General features: G+C 41.4%; 1 protein-coding gene across 2 annotated transcripts in view; it reads left to right on the top strand.

Moving 5' to 3' along the window:
- The window catches only part of MTOR (mechanistic target of rapamycin kinase), a 4,577,509-nt gene that overhangs the window by 161,559 nt on the left and 4,391,504 nt on the right, over positions 1-24,446 (top strand). For both annotated transcript variants that reach the window (XM_044063218.1, XM_044063219.1), the window contains exon 3: positions 14,081-14,189. In XM_044063218.1, coding sequence (XP_043919153.1) covers positions 14,081-14,189 — 109 coding nt within the window. The remainder of the gene's footprint in view (positions 1-14,080; positions 14,190-24,446) is intronic.

The following is a 24,446-nucleotide window of genomic DNA, read 5'->3' as shown; positions in this document are numbered from 1 at the left end:
TATTCTGGAGGCAGCTGCTTGGTGTTCACACCTTCACCAAACACTACAAACTAGACCACATTTTCAGATCCAGGGCAGGGTTTGCCAGGGCTGTCCTTCACGGATTCCTGGAGTCTGCCTCTAACCCACCTCTCCAGTCCACCGTGAGCTTTGGCACTCACCCATATGCTGAATACTGCAACAATGGAATAGAAGGACATAGAAAAGTTATGTAAAATCTTACCATAACCATAGATGTCCTTCTCTTCCATGTTGCAGTATTCCTCCCCACCCACCTTCCCCTCCTGTTAGGTTGCATTTCCCTTTCTGGGTGGCACTGGACTGGCATTGCCCTTATTAGGACTGGCTCCGATTGGGGCTTTCTGTTCTGAGGGCTGGTGCATGCTGACATCACTTTTATGGCCCATATTTCCTCAGCAACATCAGACGTCCCACGCACCTCAGAGGGACTGAATACTTTTGTATACTGGCCGTACGTAAATTCATATCTAGAATACTGCAACATGGAAGAGAAGGACATCTTTGGTTATGGTAAGATTTTACACAACTTTTCTTTACACATAATATATTAATATCAAATAATAAATATAATTTAAAGAAGAGAAGGGGTGGGGTGAGAGAAAATAAACATTAATTACTTCACAGGTAATGTTACTTCACAAATTATTCCTATATACTTCTACATATGTAAGATTTCATTTGTGAGTACAGTGCTTGCAAATATGGTATAGGTGTAAATCCATTGGGTTGGGAGGGTGGCCTAATGGTTAAGGTGTTTGTCTTACAAACACAAGGTGCAGGGTTTGAGTCTCACAAGGGATAATTGGCTAAGCTTAAAATGGCTCGCAAGGGTAGTTAGCTTAGTAAGAATCTATGAATCTATGTACGGTTTTCATTCTGGCTAGGCTTATAAATGCCCTAGGGCAAATAGCCTAGTACCTACGTATGAACCTATAAATTTACTCCTGGGATCACTGCTATGGCCCTGCTGGACAGAGGCTCAGGAATCTAGTCTAAAAGGGAGGCGAAAGCCAACACATTCTGGCTAGGCTTATAAATGCCCTAGGGCAGATAGCCTAGTACGTACTTATGATGATGCACGTACCTAGCTCTCAACTTGTTAGCATGGGACATTATGGTCCAAGCCCTACCAAATGGTGGTACAAAGGCACAACTACAGGGAACAATTTTGCATAGTGTGCTCATACATTAGTGGCATGGTGTTCTGATAATGGGTTTGCCAATAAATTGCATTCCAAATAATGTCCTATATCTGCTAATCAAGACCAGACATATGGGGCACTAGTCATTGCACTCTGCAAAAATCATGACAGTTGAGAGGTATGTTCATGTGCACTAATTACACTAGACATAAGATCATAGGAAGTTAAGGCTATTGGCCCTGAGACCCTTACAAGCCTATCCAAGAATTTAGCCTATGTTCTGACAAGTCAGCACCCGATGCCCCTGTCTAGCAGGACCACAGGTGGAATCCCAGGAGTGTATTTTCTGTTCTTCATCCAGTTATCCAGGTTGCACTTAAAAAGCATTAATGAGTTACTCTGCATGACCTGGAGTGGGAGGCTATTCCACAGAAGGGGGGAATCTCTGGGACACAAATCTATCTCGCCAACAAGTCCTACTGATGTCATGCGTGCGGGTTACTTGAGTGGAGCTAGACTTGCGGGTATGCAGCAATCCCTTCAAGGCGGGGTTTGAGATTGCTTTGTATGCCAGACAAAGGTCACCTCTGAGGAGTCTGTAAGAGGATAAAGGGCCTGTCCCTCTATTCAGTCTGTCTGTGTAGGGTAGATGTTTGAGGTTCTGGATTCTCCTGGTGAGAAACCGCTGTGGTCTCTCCAGCTGCTGCATGTGGTTTGTGAGGTACATGCCGAAAGGGGCATTGTACTCAATAGTGGGTCTTAGAAGAATACAGGGATGTTATGACCACCTTTTCCCTGGATGAGATACCCTTACAAATGAGGTAGACCATGTAGAAAGCTTTCAGTACAGCGGAAGCAGTATGGTGGTCAAAAGTCAGTTTGCTATCAACTTGGGTGCTCAAGTCCCTCACGACTGATTGCGTGCTTAGGACCTTGTTATTAATGTGATAATTTGTGATGACGTAACTCTCCCCAAAGGGGATGATGATGCATTTTTTGGCATTCAGTTTGCGGCCACGTGTCTGGCACCAGTCATGTTTGGATGAGACCCTGTTGGAGGATGTCCACATCGCTAGGGGAAACTGATGACAGTGCCCAGCTTACAGTCATCTGCAAACTTGGTCAGCCATTGCCCACTGGTTTTGGCCTGCACCTCAGAAAAGTATATTCCAAACAACAAGGCCCCCCAAGACCGATCCCTGGGGTACACCACTCATTATGGGTCGACTGCTTGAGGTGGCTTCCCCTATTTTGGTTAGGTGGGTTCTGTCAGTGAGCCAGTTTGCTACCCATCTGGTAATATATGGATTGACACCTACTGAGTTTATCCATTATAACCAAGAGGGCGATAGTATCAAAGGCTTCAGCCAGGTCAAGGTAGACATTGTGCACAGTCTTCCCCTTGTCCATGGCTTTGGTAACTGTCTCAAAGAATTCGACCAAATTTAGCAGGCATGACCTCCCCTTGATGAAACCAAACTTTGTGGGAGCAAATGTTTGGAGGTTCCCAATGTCCTTGTTAATGAGGTCCATGATAACCCGCTCCATGGCCTTGCAGATGAGGCTAGGTAGGCAGATGGGTCTATAATTTCCTGGATCAGTGGACGCTCCACCTTTGTGCAGAAGGATGACAGTGGCTGGCCTCCACTCTGCTGGGATGAAGCCAATATTCACGCTTTGGTTGAATAGGGTGCCTAATGGTGCTGCAAGTTCCTCTCTGAGTTCATGTAGGATGCAGCCTGGGATGTTATCTGGTCCTATGGAAGCTGTATTTTTTGCCTTTGAGAGGGCAGTGATGACTTGCTCCCTAGAGATAAGGGGAGGGTGGGCAGGTGCTGGGGATGTCATAATTTACTGATTAAGGTGAAAGAGAGGTGAAGTTTTCACTGAACTTGTCTGCCAGCAGGTTGGCTATATTTGAGGCGTTTGTGTATGTGATGTCCTTGACCACCAGTTCTGAGCAGATCTGGGTGCTTCCCTTGAGTTTGCGGACATATGCGAAGAAAGCGTTGTGATTTATCTTTAGTTGATGTGACCAGTTTGGACTCAGTTTGCTTTGGAGGATTTCACTAGTGCTGTTATTTGCTTGTTCAGACTAAGGCGAGATTGCTTCCAATTAGGCACCTGCTCCTTCTTGGTCCTAGACAGCAGTTTTTTCCTTTTATTATAGGGTTTATTTATTGCAGATGTCCACCAGACATGTTTACTCTTCCTTGAGGAGGAGGATTTTGTCCTGTCTGGTATTCCTGATTCCATCCAGCTATTATATGTGTTCCTATAGTACTAGGTTTGGGCATATGTGCCAATTCCTGTGGAGAGGGAGAGAGCTGTGAAGCTGTTTATACCTTCCCTCAGTAGGTTGTAATCAGCTTTTGAGAAGCCTTTTTGTTTGACCCTATCTAGGGGGTGGTCGGGGGAGGCAGCTGGTCATTTCTCAGTTGGCTGCCATGGGATTAGAACCCACAAGCAGTGACTACAGGAATAATAGTGAGCACTTTATTTGAATCTAATGAAGTCTCAAAACACCATCTCCTTTAAGACTTTTAGTGCAATATTTTGTGTGAATTTATACATTTACATACATGCGCAGCTGTGTATGGTATCACACTGGAAACCAAATGCAGTGACCACATGAACAGTGAGCACTTTATTTGAAAACATTAGTTATCAGTGCACCATCTCCTTTTGCACTTTAATTTATTTATTTATTGCCATTTGTTAACCGGGTTAGTCCAACTGAGCCAGGGGCCCATTTTCAGTGGAGACCCAAGGAGAAAAGCTCCAGATACAGTTCACAGTATCAAAAACAGAGATTACAAATGATAAAATATCAAGTTGTTATACATAGAAAATAAGAATCAAAATTTTGCTGAGTTGTGTACAAGTTGTGTAATGTTAGTATAGAACAGCAGTAAAAATTTTACATGCAGAAATATATACAGGTTTCAGCAATAACTCCATGTACATCAGTATTTACAAGAAACAAGGTGTTAGGTGTACAGTAATAGAAGTATTAGAGAGACAAATGTATGTTTGGAGTAAGGAGGTAGAATTAAGAGGAGAGCAGTAAGATGTCAGGTAGAAGTTTGACAAGGACAATGTAATGCTTAATGTCACATGAAATCTGGCAGTTACACACATGTATGACTGTGTAGGAAATCTGTTAACCTAATCGTATACCCTGTTCATTTACTGAGTGCTATCTACAGCATATTTTGGGGAAAATTATCAGAACTGAACTTAACACTTAATCTGTGTATTGCACTACATTTATTTCTGAAATTTGTTGCTGCATTATTTATTGGTTAATATGTAACAGTTGACTGGTGTTGGATTAGAACACACATGCAGTGAATACAGGAATAATGACCACTTACTTGAAAAGATTACTTATCAAAGCACAATCTTGTTTTACACTTTATTGATGTTTCTTAAATTCTGTCATTTAGATATGTGGATAGCTGTCAGTGACTTCAGTTAACTTACCCATATACCATGTTCATTGAGTGGGTGGAATGCACAGCATTATTTCAGACAAAATGAGCAAAACACAGGGTTGAACCTTACTCTGGGTATTGCACTACATACCATGTTCACTGAGTGGGTGGAATGCACAGCATTATTTCAGACAAAATGAGCAAAACACAGGGTTGAACCTTACTCTGGGTATTGCACTACATTCATGTCAGACATTTGTTGATGCAACCTTTTACATTTAACAGTTGACTGGTGTCAGATTAGAACACACATGCAGTGAATACAGGAAAAGTGAATACTTTATTTGAAAACATTACTTATCAAAGCACCATCACCCTTTAAAATGTATTGATTAGTCTTGCGTCAACTCTGGCATGTAGACCATGGATTGCTGTGTAAGACTTCTGTTAGCTTACCCATATACCGTGCTGATTTATTGAGTGCAACCTGCAGCATATTTCAGGCAATAAGCAGACCAGAACAGTGACTCTTAACTGGATGGACCACAACATTAACTGATGTCTGGAAGCTATGCTACACAGCACTGCAGGTTTACTTGCTTTACCATTCCAGGTAGTTAGTGACACATTAATAAAGATGCAAGATGTCCCAGGTATGTCATACCTGACTGTTAAGACTGCAAACTCTGTAATTACTTTATTGTATAATTTCGTTATGCATTAAGTTGTTACTTTGATGTTTTCTTACTTGCCACACGATTACCTCATCCTGACCAGGTGCCCTGCATGGGACTGGACATAGGTTCATAGGTAGGTACTAGGCTATTGGCCCTAGGCCTGCATAAGCCTAGCCAAAAAGGTACCCTGGCTTTCGCCACCCAAGAAAATTATTTTCCTGTGCCCCTGTCGAGCAGAGCCACAGACGTGATCCCCGGTGTGAATTTCCTATTTCCAATCATCGAGATTTTTCTTGAAGAGTGCTAATGAGGAGCTCTGTTATATGTTCATAGGTAATAATTTAGTACTAAGCTAACTGCCCTTGCGAGCCATTTTAAGCCTAGCCAATTATCCCTTGTGAGACTCAAACCCTGCACCTTGTGTTTGTAAGGCGAACACCTTACCCGTTAAGCCACCCTCCCAAGCCCATTACAAGCCCTCTCTTCTGCATCTGTGGTAAAAGAAGCAAACCGTTATGCATACCAGTTTTGCACAGATTCAGCTTGTGTATTTCTGAATTTCTGGCAAACATATTTGCATATCTGTGGAGTTTGCCTAGCCTCTTGGACCCAGATGTCCAGCAATCCCCTTTTCCTATGCCTCAGGTCGTGGTAGTGGTGACAACACTGCTCATCAATGTGGGGGATACCAGTAGCACTGGTAATAAGTTCCCTAGCCAAATGAACCCAGTGTGTAGGCTTGCACTCCGAGCTCTGGTAGTCGCCCTGCAGTAGACAGGGTTCATAATTCTTAACCAGGAGTCCAACAAAAACTCCCCACTTATGCACACGAAAGCACACTCCTTCAACAGCACCAGGCATATCCACAACCAAGTGAAGACTCCAAAGAATGATGTGAAATTCCTGCCTATTGGCCTTTAGGCCACATTCCTGTCCTTGCAAGTCATGCTGTAACTGTCAAATAAACGCTGTGCCACTTAGCATCAGGCAAACTCGCACAGACCTGTGTAAATGAAGCTTAGCAATGCGCAAACGGGAATAGACAGTTAACCATGTTTAAGCGCTGCTTAGCATTGTGCAGCTGTCCAAATGTAACAAGTTTTTAATTTTAAAATAAACTGATGTTTCAGTCACCTGACACATTTTCACAGCAATAAATATAAAAAGTATGACTGCTCAAGACTCAAACCCATACTACACTGTAGGTCATGACTCAGTCTGTCTAGCCATTGGGATAGTGATGTTCACATGTACTACAAAGGTGTCTGTAAGCATAGTGCATTTGTCCATTGCTAAGCACAGCACACCGGCAATTATTGAATATATCTGGTTTCTATTTTTAGCTGTCCACCAGTTGTCAGCTGTATATATGAGCCAAGATGAGCATAGCTAAGCAACCCAATGCACCACGCAAAGAAGCACATGGGGAAAAAAATTACAATTCAGTAGATCTGGTTTCTATTTTTAGATGTGTAGCACGTCTGCTGTGTGTGTGTGTGTGTGTGTGTATGTAATGTATGCGTATATATATATGTATGTGTATGTATATATATATATATATATATATATATATATATATATATATAATGCGCAGCTCAGCATCGTTAAGCAAGGTGCCGTACCACGCAAGCAAACCCATGGAAAAACATTAATTAAAATTGAATACATCCATTTTCTATTTTTAGATGTGCAGCAGATGTCTACTGTATATCTGTGCAAAGCTAAGCATAACTGTACAACTCGCCACACAGTGCACACAAACACATAAACATAAAAAAAAAAAAAAATTTAAATTGCCTAACAGGCCAAAAGGTGTTATGCTTACCAACTGAATTTTTCTGGACAGTCCACAAGTACGGGACAGCCTCTACACTTTTGCTTGCACAGATTCAATATCAGTGTTATTGTGATCTCTCTTGGCAGCGTGTCATAATTAATATGTATGGTGCCCTGCAGAGGGAGAATTGTGGCCATGTACACAGGTACATTCTGTGTAGGCTGTACACGGAGCCTACACGGACTTTATTCAGTCCTGGGGTTAATCTTTTGTAGCGGAGCCAGCTCTTAATTCTTAAATGTTCCTCAAACTCCAGTAAATCCGACAGTCTGAGTAAGACCGAATTTATGTTGGCGCCTGTTAATTGTTTGCAGTATTTAATTTGTTTGTCTGTCTATCATGAAATAGGCTCAGTCTTTACTGTGTTTCAACTTGCAGCCAGTATGAGCCAATGCGTCCATGCCTCTACCTTTAAAGCAACTAATGATCAACTTATTTGTTTTGCAGTGGCAGCAAACAATTTGAATGTGTTCTTTTTTATTGTCGTTATTCCAAAGGGAGTGGCAAGCCTGTATTTATTTTAACCAGATCATAGGACCTTTCATAAATATTCCTTAGATATCTAAGTAAGTTTTACAGAAACACGGTGGCCTTGAGATGCTTCCAAAATAACTAGGTTGTGTCTTTCTCTGCACTTTTGGCCACCCTGCAGTTTAAAAAAACACAGGTATGATAAAGAATGCTGCTTCCTCTTAGACAGAGCTGGGGATGGGGTAGGGTTGAGCAGACCAGCAATAGCTATAACTAGCTTTTTTCAGTAGATTCCTTTTCCTTACAGCTTTCAAATTTATATTGATCGGTATCGGATGGAATATTTCATCTGGATCCAAGATTGAAGAAGGAAAAAAACTGTAATATTTATCAACATTCCAATGCCAAATTCCCCAAGTGCTTCATTTATGTAACCATGGCTAACTGTTAACGATTTTAAAATGGATAAATAAACCCTCCTTTGTAAGTTCACAAAACTATATACAGCAGAAGTTTAAAGCCAGTCTTTTTCAGGCTTCATCACCTCTGTGCCTCCATCCAGGGAATGGAATGTAACCGTACACAAAAAAAAAAAGCAAAAAAAATCTTGCCACCAGTCCAGAGGCATCACTTGATAACCGCAATAGTCCACAGTAAAAATCCAGACTCCTTTGAAACCCTGTTTGTGTGCTATTCTTAGTGTCAACAATATTACTACTAAGAACTACAAAGAAAAAAACAGTTCTACTTGCATTTCTGAGTTCCTGCATAATTGTGCCATTAAAGTTCTTATAATTATTGGCATTTGAAACCTTCCAATATGTGATACCTTAAACCTCTTGTATCAAGGTATCACAGTGGAAAGTCTAGCTTAGCTAGATTTTTCTTTTTGTGTTTTTTAACCAATTGGTTTTCCTGTGTGACCTTTTTTACTTATTGTTTTAGTTTAGTTGGGATATTTGGTAGACACCCTAATGTTTATGGATATCAGATGGGTATGACAACCCTGTGTTTTCAAAAGTCAAACATTCCTCTTATGCTGTGCTGATGATGCCATAAGAAGGCAGAAACATGCATGTTCACAGCTACAGGGTTTGGCTTTATTGGCCTGAAATTGTCCATAAATAGACTTAAAAGTAAAAGTCATGGACATTGTCATTTAGCTGAAGCACCTGATATCCTTAAAGGGTAATTTGCATATATCCCATATTGCCTCTGATACAAAAGGTTTAAGGTATCACACAGTGGAAAGTCTAACTTTGCTTGATTTTACGGTACTTATGTATTATCGCAACCAGATTTCCGCAGTTGCGACATGCGCATAGCTACAGAGAAGCCAGAGCAGGTAAGACTTCATGCTCCTTTGGGAAGTCCTTAGTACTACCAGAAACCTTCCTATTACTTTCATTTGCAGGAACAACTAAATCCTGTACTTCTTTTGCGTGCATTACAGACACACGCTTGACTTTCCAGGGCTGCTATTGTACTGTGGGTTTGTTCAGAAAAGGCACACATGCACACACGAAAACTGGTTAGGGTAAACTGTTTATTTAGAGCCAATGTTTTAATCGATGTTGAAAGGACACCGAAAAACTGCTTGTGGTACACTTGTTATTTACAAGCAATGTTGAAATCAATCTCGAAAATAATCAACCATTGCATTGCTAATGATATTAACTGATGACGGATGCATGATGTTGACAGCTGATTTCAGGTCCATTTCTCAATGAGAAAGTTCGGAAGGGGGCATATTCCAAAAAAGAGAAATTGTATTATACCGGTCATTAATTTCATTAGTACTGTAAATGATGTGGGTGGCTGACTGACTCTGTGGTTTTGTCTTACTATGTATAGGTGGGAAATGTATAACAGTAGTTTCACAACACTTGCTGCCACGAGAAAGAAACGTGCAGCAGCTGGAACTGAGATAACAGAAATGGTGGGAGTAAAGTAGACAAAGACACACGAACAGTATGTTTTTTTTACATTTTGTGATATCAGAACAGAAAAATCAGTGTTGGTGTAGAAGAACTACCCTTATACAACATTTTTGCAGTATTCATGAACATATTTAATGATCGTTACTCAACTGGATTTTGCTGTTAACAAATCTGGTTGCGATAATACGCAAGTACCAATTTTTCTTTTTGCGTTTTTTTAAGCATTTTAAACCTTAGGAAAAAAATGTGACTTCACTGGAAAATTGAAGAAATGCACAGTCCAGTGCTTTGCTTTACATGTTTGTTTATTTATTTACTATACGTTTCGTGTAGTTAACTATTGTTAATTTATCAAGTTTCCTGCAGTGAACTTTGTGGAACATTTTTGTGAATCTAAATAGTCTTTCACCTTGTATGTTAGTACTTTTCATGTCTGTTGCAGTTTAATGTCGATCAGACTGTTTTTGGCATCTTGAATATGGATTCTGCTGCTCTGTGTTAAAATGTAATGCTGGTTATTTTCCTGGTATGTTCATTGTAACATTTTCTTAAAAAAAACATGAACAGTGTTTGTATGTTCTGGAGCCTTAAAGTATTTTTGATGAATTCAACAGCATATAGGCCATTTATTTACACAAAGGTACAACATGGGTGTTTAATGAGTAGTGAACATGCATTTTCCATGTCACTGATGACTTAAACTAAGTTTCCTTCATTGCTGTGTTGCATTTTTGTCAGTATTAGAGTGGGATGGCTATCACCACATTAAAACAGCTTTTATATCCTTCATCCCTCCAGCTGAAAGTATATTGCTGTGCATTTTCACATGCACTGAGCTTGACCTTGCATTAGTATTTTTATCTTTTTTTAAAATATAAATGGCTAGTATTTCTGAGTAAGAATTAGTGGGTGAATGGAAAAAATTAGCACAATTCCTTTTAAACCATCATACTACTTTTTCCCGTTGGCCCATTTGTGCCTTCTGACCTCTTCCATTCAAGGATACTGCAAAGGGAGATGAGATCCAGGGATCACAGATGTCACTGTAATGGGGTCAGGAACTGTTTTGTTTCCTCTTAACACTTTTGTGTTTAGCCAGAGCATAAAATGCAATGTTTGTTATGCTAGAGCCAGTGAAAATATGCACTTCCACATACCTGTGACGCTAATTGGAGTTTATGTTCACTCCTTGATAGGTTTCCACTATCAGTATTCCTTTATTGAAGTTGCTGCAGTCCCTCCATAATAAGTTCACAAAACTACATACCACAGATGTTTTAAAGTTAATATCCCCCACATAATCTCTGGAAATGTCCTAACTAACATATCCCTTCCTATTGAATGGCCATGATACACAGGGACACAGTTTAGTTGGATTGCACGGCTAGCCTAGGCTTATAAAGGCCCTGGTGGTCATTAGCTTAGTTTATAGCTATGAACCTGTCAGTCTTATTCAGATGGAGCTCTTGTGCTACAGCTCTTATTTATTTATTTATTTTACATTTGTTGACCGGGAAAGTCCATCTGGATATATGTCCATTTTCAGCGGAGGCCTGGGGAGAAAAGCTCCAAGAGATTAAAATCATAACAGAGTGATTACATACAGAAAAAAAACACATTTTCAAATTTACATTAGTAAACTCCTGAAAAAAAGTTAATGAAAAGATTTATACTTAATATAGCTGTAAAAACTTTTGTAAAAACAACTACATTCCCACAACAAAAAATTATTTTTTTTCTTTTTTTTTCTCATTGGTTCATGGGAAGCGAGTTTCTTCAGTAGATTCATAGGAAGTAAGAAACAAAGGCTACATAGGCAGCAGAGGTGGAACTGGACTGTTAGTCTGGATTCAAGCAAGGGCATAGCCATTGAGAAGTTAGGAGGATTCTTAGGTGCTTTTTAAACAGTGGTATAGATTAAATGGATGTTAGTTCAGTAGGAAGCTTGTTCCATAAATTACCAATAGAGTTCATGAACAAGCACTCCCCAGACTTATTGTTGGATTTTGGGGTAGATACTAATACCCTACTGGCAGATCGTAGGGTGGTAAGGTTTTTGTAAGGGCTAACAAGGTTACAGAGTATGAGAGTATTTGAGGGATGATGTAGAATATTATGAGTGATAGTAAGTTGTTGTAACAGAATCTGATTTTGTAATTCTAGCCAACCTAATAGTTTAAGATTCTGGCAGTGATGGGTTATAAATGAAGAACCAGTAGCAAATTTGGCTATGTTATTATAGGATGTTACTAATTTATGGATATTGCTTTTGGAGAGGTTTGAGTAAATTGGGGAGGCATAGAGAAGGGTTGAGAGTAGGTGAGTTTGGGCGATAGTGGATTTAGTTGAGGCTGTGAGAAAGGGTTTGAGTCTATAAAGGGAACCAAGTTTTCTATTAACTGATTTAACAGTTAGGATAATATGTGTTTCAAAGGTAAGATTATGATCAATTGTAACCCCTAGAAGTTTGGTCGTCATATCGGGAGCTATTGTAGTACCATTGTTGGATGTGACTGTAAAGTTAATAGAGGAGGACTTAAGGGTGGGAGTAAATAATAATAGTTTTTTTGGGGGGGTTAAGGAGGAGACAGCATTGATGAAACCATTTTTCAACTAAGTTAAATACTGTTTGGGTCTTAAATTGGAGTTCTGCAGGTGAGGAAGCACTGCATATTAATGTTGAGTCGTCGGCGTATTGTATACAAGTGGCTTGTGGAATGGAGGTTTTCAGATCGTTAATAAAAATGGTAAATAGGAGAGGTCCCAGAATGGAGCTCTGGGACAACGGGAGCGATAGGGAGCTGAGGGGAAAGTTTATTATTCCAAAGAACTGCTTGCTGTCTATTCTCTAAATAGGACTTAAACCACTTGACAGCTTGGGTGTCAAATGAGAGAAACTTAAGAGTTTCTAACAGTAGTTTATGATTAACCATGTCAAATGCCTTTGAGAGGTCAATAAAGAGGGCTGAGGACAGTATGTTATTGTTACGGCTTTTATTAATGGAGTCAGTAAAGGATAAAGAGTGCTGTTGTCGTACTATGGAATGGCCTAAAGCCATTTGGCAGTCTACTAGTAGGTGGTTTTGGAGGAGGTAATCAAGTATTTGTCTGTGAATACATCTCTCCATAATTTTTGCAAGTGGGGAAAGTAGGGCTATGGGGCGGAAGTTTGAGAGTTCGTTTGAGTTACCACCCTTATGGAGAGGTATAATGTGAGAGACTTTCCAAAGATATGGGATGGAGCATTCAGTGATGGTTCTGTTAATTAATAAAGAAATAGGGTAGGCAAGAACTCCATCTGCCATTTGGAGATATTCAGCTGGAAGGAGGTCAGCTGATGGGGTACAAGGTTTAAGTTTGAAGAGTAAGGTACGTATGAGTGATGTTGGCACTGGTTGGAAATGTAGTGTGTGTGGCAGGTTTGTTGGGAGAGGTGAATCATTTGTGATAACTGATGGTATGGGGGGTAGGGTATTAGCTAAAGAGGTAACTGTTTCAGAGAAGAAATTGTTAAAAATATCAGCACTCTCTGGGTAGGAGAGTTTTGCAAGTTGGAAGGAGTAGGTGTTTTGGACTTTCCAGGATGGAGCAATGTATTTAATCCTGACCAGAATGTTTGTGGGTTTTGATGTTGGGTCTGTTGAAACTTAAGGTAATAGTTTCTTTTACCCAAAAATATTGATTTTTTTTTGCAGCATTTCAAAGCTGTTTAAAATTTAGGTGATCATTAGGGTTTTTAGTATTTCTCCATTTGGACCAGGATTTATTTCTCAGTCTCATTTTTTGTCTGGTCTCCTTAGTAAGCCAAGGAGCAGGTTTGTTTCTAATTCTAATAGTTTGAGAGGGAGCATGGTGTTCCAGAATTTGTTATTGAAGTATGAGACTGCTTCGTCAACAGGTAAGGTCTTTAGGACTCTTCAACATTCTGTCCAGGTTTTGGGAGCCATCATTCACCATTTAATCCCATCCCTTCCAGGCTGGCTCCACCAGGTGTAGACCACTAATTAAACTCAAGTTTATCTGGCTTATAATCACATTTAGGATAGCTTGTGCTGTGAAGCTAGTGGTGTGACTGGAACAACATTTGCATAGAATAATACTTTCTTGGATTTGTCCCTCTAGTAAAAATGCCTGTTAAATGTCTAGTGCTGTCATTCTTTGTTTACAGATATGTGATACGTTATAGATTCATAGGTTAGTACTAACTTATCTGCCATTGTGGGCCATTTTAAACCTAGCCAAATTTCCCAATTCTAGAATCAAACCCTGTATCCTCTGATTGTGAAGTAAATACCTTAACCAAGTACTGCCTTCTGTTGTGGACCATAAATTATCAAGTCATTTCATAGTACTTGACTAGGACTGCAAGTTTTCAGTGTTTATAAGCATTTTTTTTAATTTTAAAACAGTAGTCAGTGTTTATAAGCATTTTTTTTTTTTTAAAACAGTAGCAATGTGAGTGTCTGTCATAAGTGTCCTTAAAATTATTTTATTTGAAGAGCTGATGAAGACTTCATCTTGATTGTTGCTAACTCCATGATATTGTTGTGTGCAGGTAAGCCAGGAGGAAGCCACACAGTTCTACGATGAGCTGAACCACTTCATTTTTGAACTGGTTTCCAGTTCTGATGTGAATGAGAGGAAAGGGGGCATCCTTGCTATTGGTATGTATCACAAATGAAAAGAGTTGCTTAACTGGTAGTATGCAGCTCCATTAGTCAGAAGTTAGACACTTAATGCACTAACACTGGGGCACAAAGTGTTCCACCCTTAACTATTTTTTTCCATTATTTTTTAAAATAACGTTTTCTTACTCAGTCATACAAATGCATTTGAATATATTCTTAGTGATTCCTGCATTATGCAGTTCTGTGTTCTTTCAGTGCTGTGCTGATAAATCGCGCAGCAATGTTGCTACTGTACATCACTCAATGTTGTGTATAGATTTCCTGAAATAATGACCCTGTTTTTTATTTGCTTGTGAATTATTTTCTTTTTACTTTTGTGTCCTTCTCTAGTGTTAATATATTGATAGGCTTCATCATTTTTTTGAAGGTTCCACACTTGGAAGCTCAGGTACCCTGTACCTCCCAGTACCAGCACTTCACATGTAACACCCATAAATGCATGACTAGCTTCTGAGCTTAGCCTCTCTCCTGGTTCTTTTCTGTCTTTTACACAAAGTGAACAATGACATCAAGGGGATTACTGTGCTTCCAGGTGTGAGCCATTCACTACCAGATGAACTTCCGTTTCAGTGTTACAGTATTCTTTACAATAGGGCTCCCCTGCCAAGAGCAGCCTGATGTCCAGCCAGTATACCAAAGATTTAGGTTGATTGAAGTTACATCGTATGTCACATGCATGCTTCCCGTGTATAGTGTAGGGCATAAAGGTGACGTCTGGATGTACCATCCTCAGAACTTCTTTGCCGCCAGTCCAAATGCCATCCTTTGATTGTTGGTCTGAATGCCCGCTTTGTTGCTGGTTCACCAAGCCGTTTCAGAGAAGTGCCCCATTGGAGTTTTTGATCTTCTCTGTTTTCCTTTTTGTTTGTTGCTTGTGGGGTTCATGTTATCCAGAAAGGGTAAATGCCAGTGTGGGAGACGTATTCTCCGTAAAGACCATCACTAGCAGTACTTAATTTGTTTCGGTGCTTCCCACGACTATACATCCTGTTCCATTTATCAGGCTTTCATCCCAAAGACTTTACGTAGTCAGCTTTCTTCTTTGGCATTGTATTTGGAGAGCCAACATCGTAAGCTTTTAACGAAAAACACTATGGAGGGAATTTCCCACTCTGAGGGTCAGCCGTCTGTGAAGAAGGCCAAGAAGTCTGGGGCCAATTCTTCCGCTGTGCTGCGTTCACCAGACGTCTCTCCCGAGGCTAGTGAAAGCCTGGAGGATCACCCGGCTCTTCCATTGGATTTCTCTGCTGCGACCCCTTCAGAGGCCAGCATGCATCTGACCTCATGCACATCCATGGAGGCTTTGCAGATGTTCATTTTGGATGTTCAGGGGGAATTGCGGCTGATTATTACCGATGGGTCTAGGGGTGTTTCTCAGATTTTGCTTAGAGAGGAAGTTCCCACTACAATTGTGCAATGTCATTTAGCATCTGAGCCTTCTGAGTTTTACAGGGCAGACATCCCTTTGAAAAAGAAACAAAAAACTTAAAACATGTTTCTCCTGCTCCTAAAGACCCTCACAGTGAATGGCAGAATTTCACTCCGGGTTTGTTTAATGCCCTTATGGCTTTGAAAGCTTGTCATGGAATTTCTGTTCCTTCTCCTCTATAATCCTCTACTCCTCTTAAAACTCCCAGGGAACAGGATTCCGTTTAGGAAGAGATGGATTCTGACGAGAAATCCCTTGTTTATTCATCTGAGATTCCTTCTCCTTTAGACTGTGGTTCTGAGGAAGAGGATTCCATTTCATCCAACACCAAATGCAGAAATTTTTGACAACATCATTCTTTAGAAGGGACAGCCACAGAGAAACATATTCTCCCATGATTGACCACCAGATGTCCTATTTGCATTCCTCCATTGACACTCATAAACAGATTCCTCCAGAAAGTTAGACTGTGCAAAGTATCTTATCACCATGTTCTGGCCTTGCCAGATTTGGTTCCCCTTACTGTAACCTCAACTCTATTTCCACAGCACCCATGTCTGCTTTCACATCTTTTTGGACTGCTTCACTTGAACATATGCTCCCTTCCTGTGACAGCATGGTTTCTCCACTTCCAATGATAGCCAGAGACTGGTTGTTTCCCACAGAGATAGTCATTCTAATAACTTATTTTCAAAGACCTCAAACTCAATGGCAAAAAGTGCATTGTCATCCCCTTTGGTTAAAACCTCTGTACCCATGAGCTACCACATAGGTGGTAGTCTACTTAACACCGAAAGTGTGATAAGAGACTTGGGACACAGGTGGACAGTAGTCTCTCCTTTGATAATCACATCACCATAGTAGTCAGAAAATCCTTCTACGTGGCACACCACATCACAAAAGGGTTCTCATCCAGGAAAAAAAATAGAGGTCATTGTTCCCCTCTACTAGTCACTCATTAGACCTATTAGAGAGTACAACGCGCCTTTTGGTATGCACCTCACAAGACATCTACAACAACTGGAAAGGCTGCAGAAATACCTCACAAAGAGGATTACCAGTCTCAAACAGATGCCCCATGCAGACCGTCTCAGAAAACTCCAGCTTTACTCCGTCGCATATCGCCTACTCAGAGACTATCTCTGCCTAACATACAAAGCTATGTCAAACCCAGAGCTGTTGGATGTGCTTCACTTAAAGAAATCCCAATCCCTCCGAGCTACACGCTCTAGGGACATAAACCTTGTCACCACAATAAATAGAACATGCTGGAGGGATAGATTCCTTTCCAAGAGACTTTCCATACTCTGGAACAAACTACCTATCTATATCAAACAAAACTCCTCATTAGCACTTTTCAAGAAAAATCTTGATTTATGGATGGGAAATAGGAAATTCACCCCGGGGATCACCTCTGTGGCTCTGCTCGACAGGGGCATAGGAAAATAATTTTCTTGTGTGGCAAAAGCCAGGGTACCTTTTTGGCTAGGCTTGTATAGGCCCTAGGGCCGATAGCCTAGTAACCTACCTGTGAACCTATAAGGAAAATTTATAAAGGTAAATTCATGAAATTTATGCTGTGGTCACTTGCAGTAAAATATAGGTCCTACGTCTGCATCTCTTGCCAGCATGCTCACCTTTCTTGCAGATTTATTTAAGAAGGGAGCCAGTTACTACTTAGTACAGGATCACTTTACTGCATCCTCTCTGGCATCTTGCAAGACATGTAAAACATTTTTGAAAGGGATTTTTTTATTCCAGACTGCTTTGTTTAGCCTGCTCCCTCTTGGGACCTGAATTTTGCTCTGCAGACATTAACTAAATCCCAGTCTGAGCCAGCAAATTCTATTTCAGTAAAATGTTTGACCTGGAAGGCTGATCTTCTGGTAAACATCACTTCTGCAAGAAGAGTTTGGAACTCTCATGTCCTGTCTTCCAAATATCACTACATAATTTTTCAACCAGATAGTCTTACTTGGGACTAACACATCTTTTATGCTGAAAATGGCTACACAAACCAGTATGAACCAGTCAATTTATTTTGCCAGTCTTCTTTCCTGATTATTCCAACATTGCACAAAGGAAATCAGGAAGGATGAACAGTCATTTGTAGTCTTCTTTCCAGCCAAGAAAGGAATGGATGTTCATCATGTTTCACTGTTGCAGTCATTACTCTTGGGTTATCCTGCTGGCAGGCTACCCGCAGTCGGCCAGAATTCCAAAGTCCAGGTCCGGCGTCTGTTGCTGTCGCCTCTTCCCTGATGTCAGTGCGCTGGGGGTATAAAAGATGCAGCCGACGCCATTTTCTTCAGTCTTTCTTGCCGCACGGTGCCCGAAGCAAAAGCAGTTCGCAAGTGCCGGTCTGCCGACTCCTGAGATTTTCGAATACGAATTTCAGAACCAAAGTCTTCATTAAAGCTAAGTACCCCGTTGGGGAAACTTTTTTCTTGCTCCAGACCGATGTCAGAAAAAGTTAACAATTGTATTTCTTGTGGGAAGCAAATACCTCATAAGGATTTTCACTCTTACTGTATTCCTTGCCTAGGCCCTGATCATAACGTTGCTAGTTGTCGGTTTTGTGCTAGATTTAACCAATGCACTATCAAGCATATGTTCGACTCTGCATTCCATTTCTTTGGCCGAAGATTTAATTATATAATGCCGTCGGATCAGCCGACAACCAGAGTTTACAAAAAACGCAAGGACAAGGAAAAGGATAGGCATCCGAGGTCCAAAACCGATGACGAAGCCTCTACTAGGCCAGTCGCCAGTTCACCGGTTCTCAGTGAGGCGCTTTTGCAGCCCCTGGCACCCACTACCTCAGAGCCACAGGCCGCTTCCGACTCCCACGTGGAGCCGACTGGGCCTCTGGATACTCAAGGTATTGGACACTCGGAAATCTTTCCCTCAGATGGGTCCGGAGCCGCTGAGCAGGCATCGGCTTCTGAGGGTGTCTTCAGACCTACACAACTATATATTAAGCCATCTTCAGCTTCAAAGACTAAAGCAGCACTAAAGACAAAGAAAACAAGTACAGCATTCTCCTACTCAGACTTCCGTGCCTAAAAAACAGATGCTCAAAATGGCCGAAGACCTAATTACTTTGATCAGAGGCTCCCATCCCCCTCCTGATAAGAGGCCTAGGCAAGAGACAGAGTATGATTTTTCTGATCAGGTTTCTATTTCCTCTGATTCCTCTTCTGAACAGGATTACTCCATGCTTCCCTATGAAGATTCTGATGCTGAAGAATCCATTTCTTCAGCCTCTCCTCCTGATGATTATTCTTTTGGGGAAACCCTGCATACCATGAGGGAACATTTCCACTGTAAGAGCCAAGATTATTCTGAATCTAAGAAAAGGCTCAGAGACTTTCTGCTACTTCCTCAGCACAGACCCCTTACTATTCCACCTGTTCTAAACATTGTAGATGATGTATTTTCAGAGTCCGGCCTGTCCCCAGACTCTTTATCCCTTGCACCTGCTAAGCCAGATAGATATTACAGGGTCCCAGATTCTCATAAATTCCTGTATAAAAACCCCGCTGCTGACCCAGAAACTATTTCTCAGGGTCCCAAGGGGGTTAAAGCTTCCATTGCAAAAAAACCCTGTCCCCTCTGATAGGGATTCCAGGGCTCTAGACAGATGGGGGGGGGGGGGAGTCTACACTTCTGCTACCCTGGCTGTAAGGGCTTTAAATTGTCAGGTTTCATATGCTTAAATATCAGCAATATTTTATGTCACTGCTTAAACAGAAAAAGTTGACAAATACTGAATTTTCAGAGAACAAGGAATTGCAGGATTTATTGCATGCAGCTGAACAAGTGGGAAAGCATACTTTGCAATGTGGTTATGATTCACTGGAGGCCTCTTGCAGGGCCGCTGTTACAGGTTCTGTTATTAGAAGGCATGCTCGGTTAAAGGAACAAAACCTGCCTGATCATGTTAAAAAAAAAATTATTAGATGCACCATTACAGCATGATACTTTGTTTGGTACTAAAGCAGAAGAGGTGTTGAAAAAAATGGAGGATAAAGCAAAATCCATGCAGACAAGTCAAGGATTTCTTACAGGTACAGCCACCCAGGTTTAGCAGAAACTGGCCTTCTAAAAATTGGTCCTTTCCAGTGTCAGACAGAACACAAAGAGGCAGATACAGGCATCCCAGAGGCAGATCTCAGCCCCAAGGCTCATACAGGCCTAAACAATGGGGTGCTCCTACCTCCAAAAGCGGAGAAGACAAATCACAACCTTTCAGGAAACAGTCCCAATGACTTTCTTCTACCAGATCCAAGCACTTTTCTTTTGGCATCCCCCTTGGGGGGGAAAATAGCACTTTTTTCATAAAATTGGCAAAGGATTACCCAAGACAAATGGGTCCTGAACATAGTCTCTCAAAGCTACAGGTTCCATTTTCACACTCTACCAAGGTCAAAAGGTATGCCAGACCTGCCACACAATCAATAGGCAGAGGCACAAAAACAAATTACAGCCCTCATGGATATGAGGGCCATTCAGCATGTACCACAACAAGAGCAGGGGCAAGGATTCTACTCCAGACTTTTCCTAGTACCCAGAAAGGACAAAACCTGGAGACCTATACTGGACCTGTTTATACTAAATACATTTATGGAAGTTCCAAAATTCAAGATGTTGACTTTACAGCAGCTACTGCCCATGCTGGGCAAGAAGGCTTGACTCGTAACTTTGGACCTAAAAGAGGCATACCTGCATGTCCCAATCAGACAGTCTTGCAGAAGATACCTCAGATTCATAGCTGGCTCAATGCATTACCAATTCTCTGCACTGCCCTTTGGCTTATCTACTGCGCCCAGGGTCTTCACAAAATGCCTGGCACCAGTAATTGCGTTTTGCAGACAAAAAGGAATTCAAATATACCCCTACTTGGACAACTGCCTAATTCAAGCAGAGAACAAAGGCATTCTTCGCAAGCATCTGGCGTTTGTAAAAAGATTACTAATTGGCCAAGGGTACACAGTAAACGATAAAAAATCAAAACTAGTGCCCTCTCAAGAGATAATATTCCTGGGTGCAAGCCAAAATACAACTGCCCAGATGGCTTATCTCACGCCAGACAAACAAAAGCAACTGACTACTTACTTCAAGAATTTTGCAACAAAAGCCGACTTATCTGTAAGGAAAATCCTGCAGGCCTTGGGTTTCATGGCATCCTGCATTCTTCTAATTCCATATGCCAGACTGCATATGAGGAAACTACAATGGTATCTAAAAAGTGTTTGGCTCAACATTGCCACAGCCTGGAGACAGTAATTGCACTCATTCCCTGCCTGCAACAGGAGTTTTGATGGTGGGCAGAAACCTGTCACCACAACAAGGGTCTGCCATTCAGTTTACCCCCAGCCAGACAAACACTGACAACGGATGCATCAGAATATGCCTGGGGGGCCCATATGACAGGAAAATGTATTCAGGGCATATGGCCTGCAAACCACATGCATCTTCATATCAATCAAAAAGAGATGCTAGCTGTTCAAAATGCCCTGACAGCTTTCAAGGACCTGCTTCATCCAGGACAGTTATTGATAAAGACAGACAACACTACGGTCATGTGGTACATAAACAAACAGGGAGGTACACATTCCTACCCCCTCTGCAGACAAGCAATGACCTTATGGGACACAGCATTGGCTTATCAAGTTCACCTGCAAGCACAATTCCTGCCAGGAAAAACAAATACTCTGGCAGACGAACTAAGCAGAAACATCATGGATCCCCACAAATAGAAACTGGATCCACAAGTCTTCAGCATGATATTAAGGAAATGGGGATGCCCTTACATAGCTCTATTTGCCTCCCCTCACAACTGCCAATTGCAGAGATTTTGCACAAGGATTTATCACAATCAAGCATGGAAAGTGGACACACTATCCTTTACCTGGAAAAATCTAATAGTATATGCCTTTCCCCCACTGCCTCTCCTTCCCATGGTACTCCTAAATGTCAGACAAGAGAAGAAAAAATGATACTGATTGCACCAGACTGGCCACACCGGCACTGGTACCCAATCCTGAAGAGCTTGTCTCAAGGTCCAGCATGGATACTGCCTCAAATTTCTCATTTGCTGACCCAACAAAACAGACAGATCCTGCACAGCCAACTCAGGACCTTAAATCTGGCAGCATGGCAGATAATGTAGGCATTCAGAACACTCCTCTTTCAAAAGCTATTATAGATGTTATCTTGGAGGCCAGGAGGCCCAGTACCAGAAAATCTTATGCAGAAAAATGGAAGAGATTCTCTGCTTGGAACCAGGAACAAGGCATTGACATGTGTGTACCAAATATCCCTCAGATTTTGCAATACCTAACTGAGATGCTAAACAAAGGCCTTTCTTTCTCATCTATTAAGATTCATGCCTCTGCCATTTCAGCCCATTACAATATGGAACCACCTATCTTTTCTCATCCTTTAATAAGGCAGTACCCCAGAGGGGCCAAAAACATTATGCCTCCAAGCAGAGCACCAGTTCCGGCCTGGGACCTCAATTACGTTTTGGAAAAACTCACACTGCCTCCTTCCGAGCCAGCATCAACAGCAGATATAAAATTCTTATCCTGGAAAACAGCTCTGCTCCTAGCAATAACCTCTGCAAGGTGAGTCTCAGAGTTACAAGCACTCATGGCTGTGGAACCTTTCATCATTTTTCATCCAGACAGGGTTTCTCTGAGGACAAACCCTACATTTATGCCTAAGGGTGGTGTCCAGTGTGGCCCTCAACCAAACCATTCACTTGCCAACCTTTTATCCTAATCCACAGAACAAGGGTGAGAAAATTCTGCATTCTTTGGACATACTCAGGCAGTTAAGATTCTACTTGGACAGAACTAAAGCTTTCAGAAAGACTGAGCAACTTTGTGTCTTATGCTGCAGGTTCACAAGGAAAGGCTATCTCAAAACAGACCATTTCTAAATGGATAGGCCATTGCATCTGTTTCTGCTATTTTCAACATGGTAAATCAGTGCCTAAGGACATTAGGCCTCATTCCACTAGAGCAGCAGCCACTTCAGCAGCCTTCCTCAGAGGAGTACCAACCAAAGATATCTTAGAGGCTGCAACTTGGAGTTCATTGCACACCTTCACAAAGCACTGCCACTTACCTCTTTAAGTCTAGAGCAGGCTTTGCCACTGCAGTTCTGCAGGGCCTCATAGCCTCTCCTAATCCTTTTTAGCCCAGCCACCCTACCTCAGCTTTGGGATTCAACCCAAGAGTAATGACTGCAACAGTGAAACACGATGAACATAGTACAGTTGTGTACCTACCATAAATGTAGATGTTTGAGTGTATTCACTGTTGCAGTCCAGGTTACCCACCCACCATCCCCCTTTTCTTTGCTGGGACTTATCTGTACTTCTCTATGCTATACAACCTATGTGGTGTATTTGCTTATAGATGAAGGAAATGTTTGTTATTGCATGCATTCTTATTGGCATAAATTTATAGCCTACCAATTTGGGGGCATCTGACATCTGGGGCAAGAAAAACTGAAGAAAATGGCGTTGGCTGCATCTTTTATACCCCTGGCGCACTGACGTCAGGGAAGAGATGACAGCAACCGACGCCGGACCTAGACTTTGGAATTCTGGCCGACTGCGGGTAGCCTGCCAGAAGGATAACCCAAGAGTAATGACTGCAACAGTGATACACTCATGTTCAAAGGATCTGTAAGAATTCCATATCCCTGATTATTCTCCTTAAGAGTCCTAAGCCTTTATGCTACATTTATCCTTGTGTTTAGTGATGTAGCTGGTTATTCCTGTACAATCTCTGGACCCCTCTTCTTAGAGCAGGGGCCTTTTGGGACAGGGCAGGAAAGGAACTTAAGTTTGTGAGGAGTGTTGTTGCCATGCAAAAAGGTGCCAAGGCAACCAGTCAAATATTCTGATAAGTGCATAACTTCTTTCATCATGTAAAGAACTCCTGTATTCTCTGCCTAGAAAATGAAAATCTTCCAAGTGTTCCCACATTCATTAGATCACGAGTCAGAACTTACAACAGCACCGTTACAACTGGGTGGTTGAGGAACATAATATGAAGCAGTGCTGTAAGTGCCAGTGTTGCAGTCTCGATACCTGTAAATGAATAAAGGAGAAGTCTAAGGCCTAGTTAATTTCTCTAAAGTTGGCATCTGAAGAAGATGCTGCCACATAGACTGTCAAGAGTCTCTTTTGCTGTCCTTCCTCTTGAAGTAGTTGAATCAGTCAGTGCTCATCTTAACTACTGAGCTTCAGAAGAGAAATGTGTCTGCATGGCAAACATTTACTCTGCCCTTCCACCAAACCCCTCTTCTTACATTTTCAGAATGAGTCTTTTGTGTAATTTTTCATTAGTGTTACTTGCAGGTGGAATAAAGTGAAGTGGTTTTGTTCATTCTTTCAACAATTAATCCATTAAAGATATTTTTAAATGGATATTCAAGGATGGTGGATCAGTATTGCGAAGAGCATGATTTTTGAAATGACATTTTATTTACTTTGTTTTGAACTTTGTTCACTCTGTGGTTTCCTGGACAGGCTGTTCAAAGTATCAGACTGCTGGCTCATGGCACTAAGCCAGTGATGACGAACCTTTTGTGCTTGGAGCTTTTGACATACTAAACCCAAAATAATTCCGTGTACTTCACGTGAGCAATGAATGCAAAAGCAGTGTCTTTGGTAACTCAGGTGTTGGTGATTGCTGATATGTCACCCAAAACATTGTGCTATGTGTCATCTTTGACAAGTGTGTCATAGGTTCGCCATCACTGCTCTAAGCTGATTTACTGTA

The sequence above is a fragment of the Protopterus annectens genome, chromosome 2.part1 (genome assembly GCF_019279795.1).
Source record: "Protopterus annectens isolate FY-2018-M chromosome 2.part1, PAN1.0, whole genome shotgun sequence".
Lineage (NCBI taxonomy): Eukaryota > Metazoa > Chordata > Ceratodontiformes > Protopteridae > Protopterus > Protopterus annectens.
Note: the sequence above shows the minus strand (reverse complement) of the source record. Positions and strands in the feature narration are given on the sequence as shown.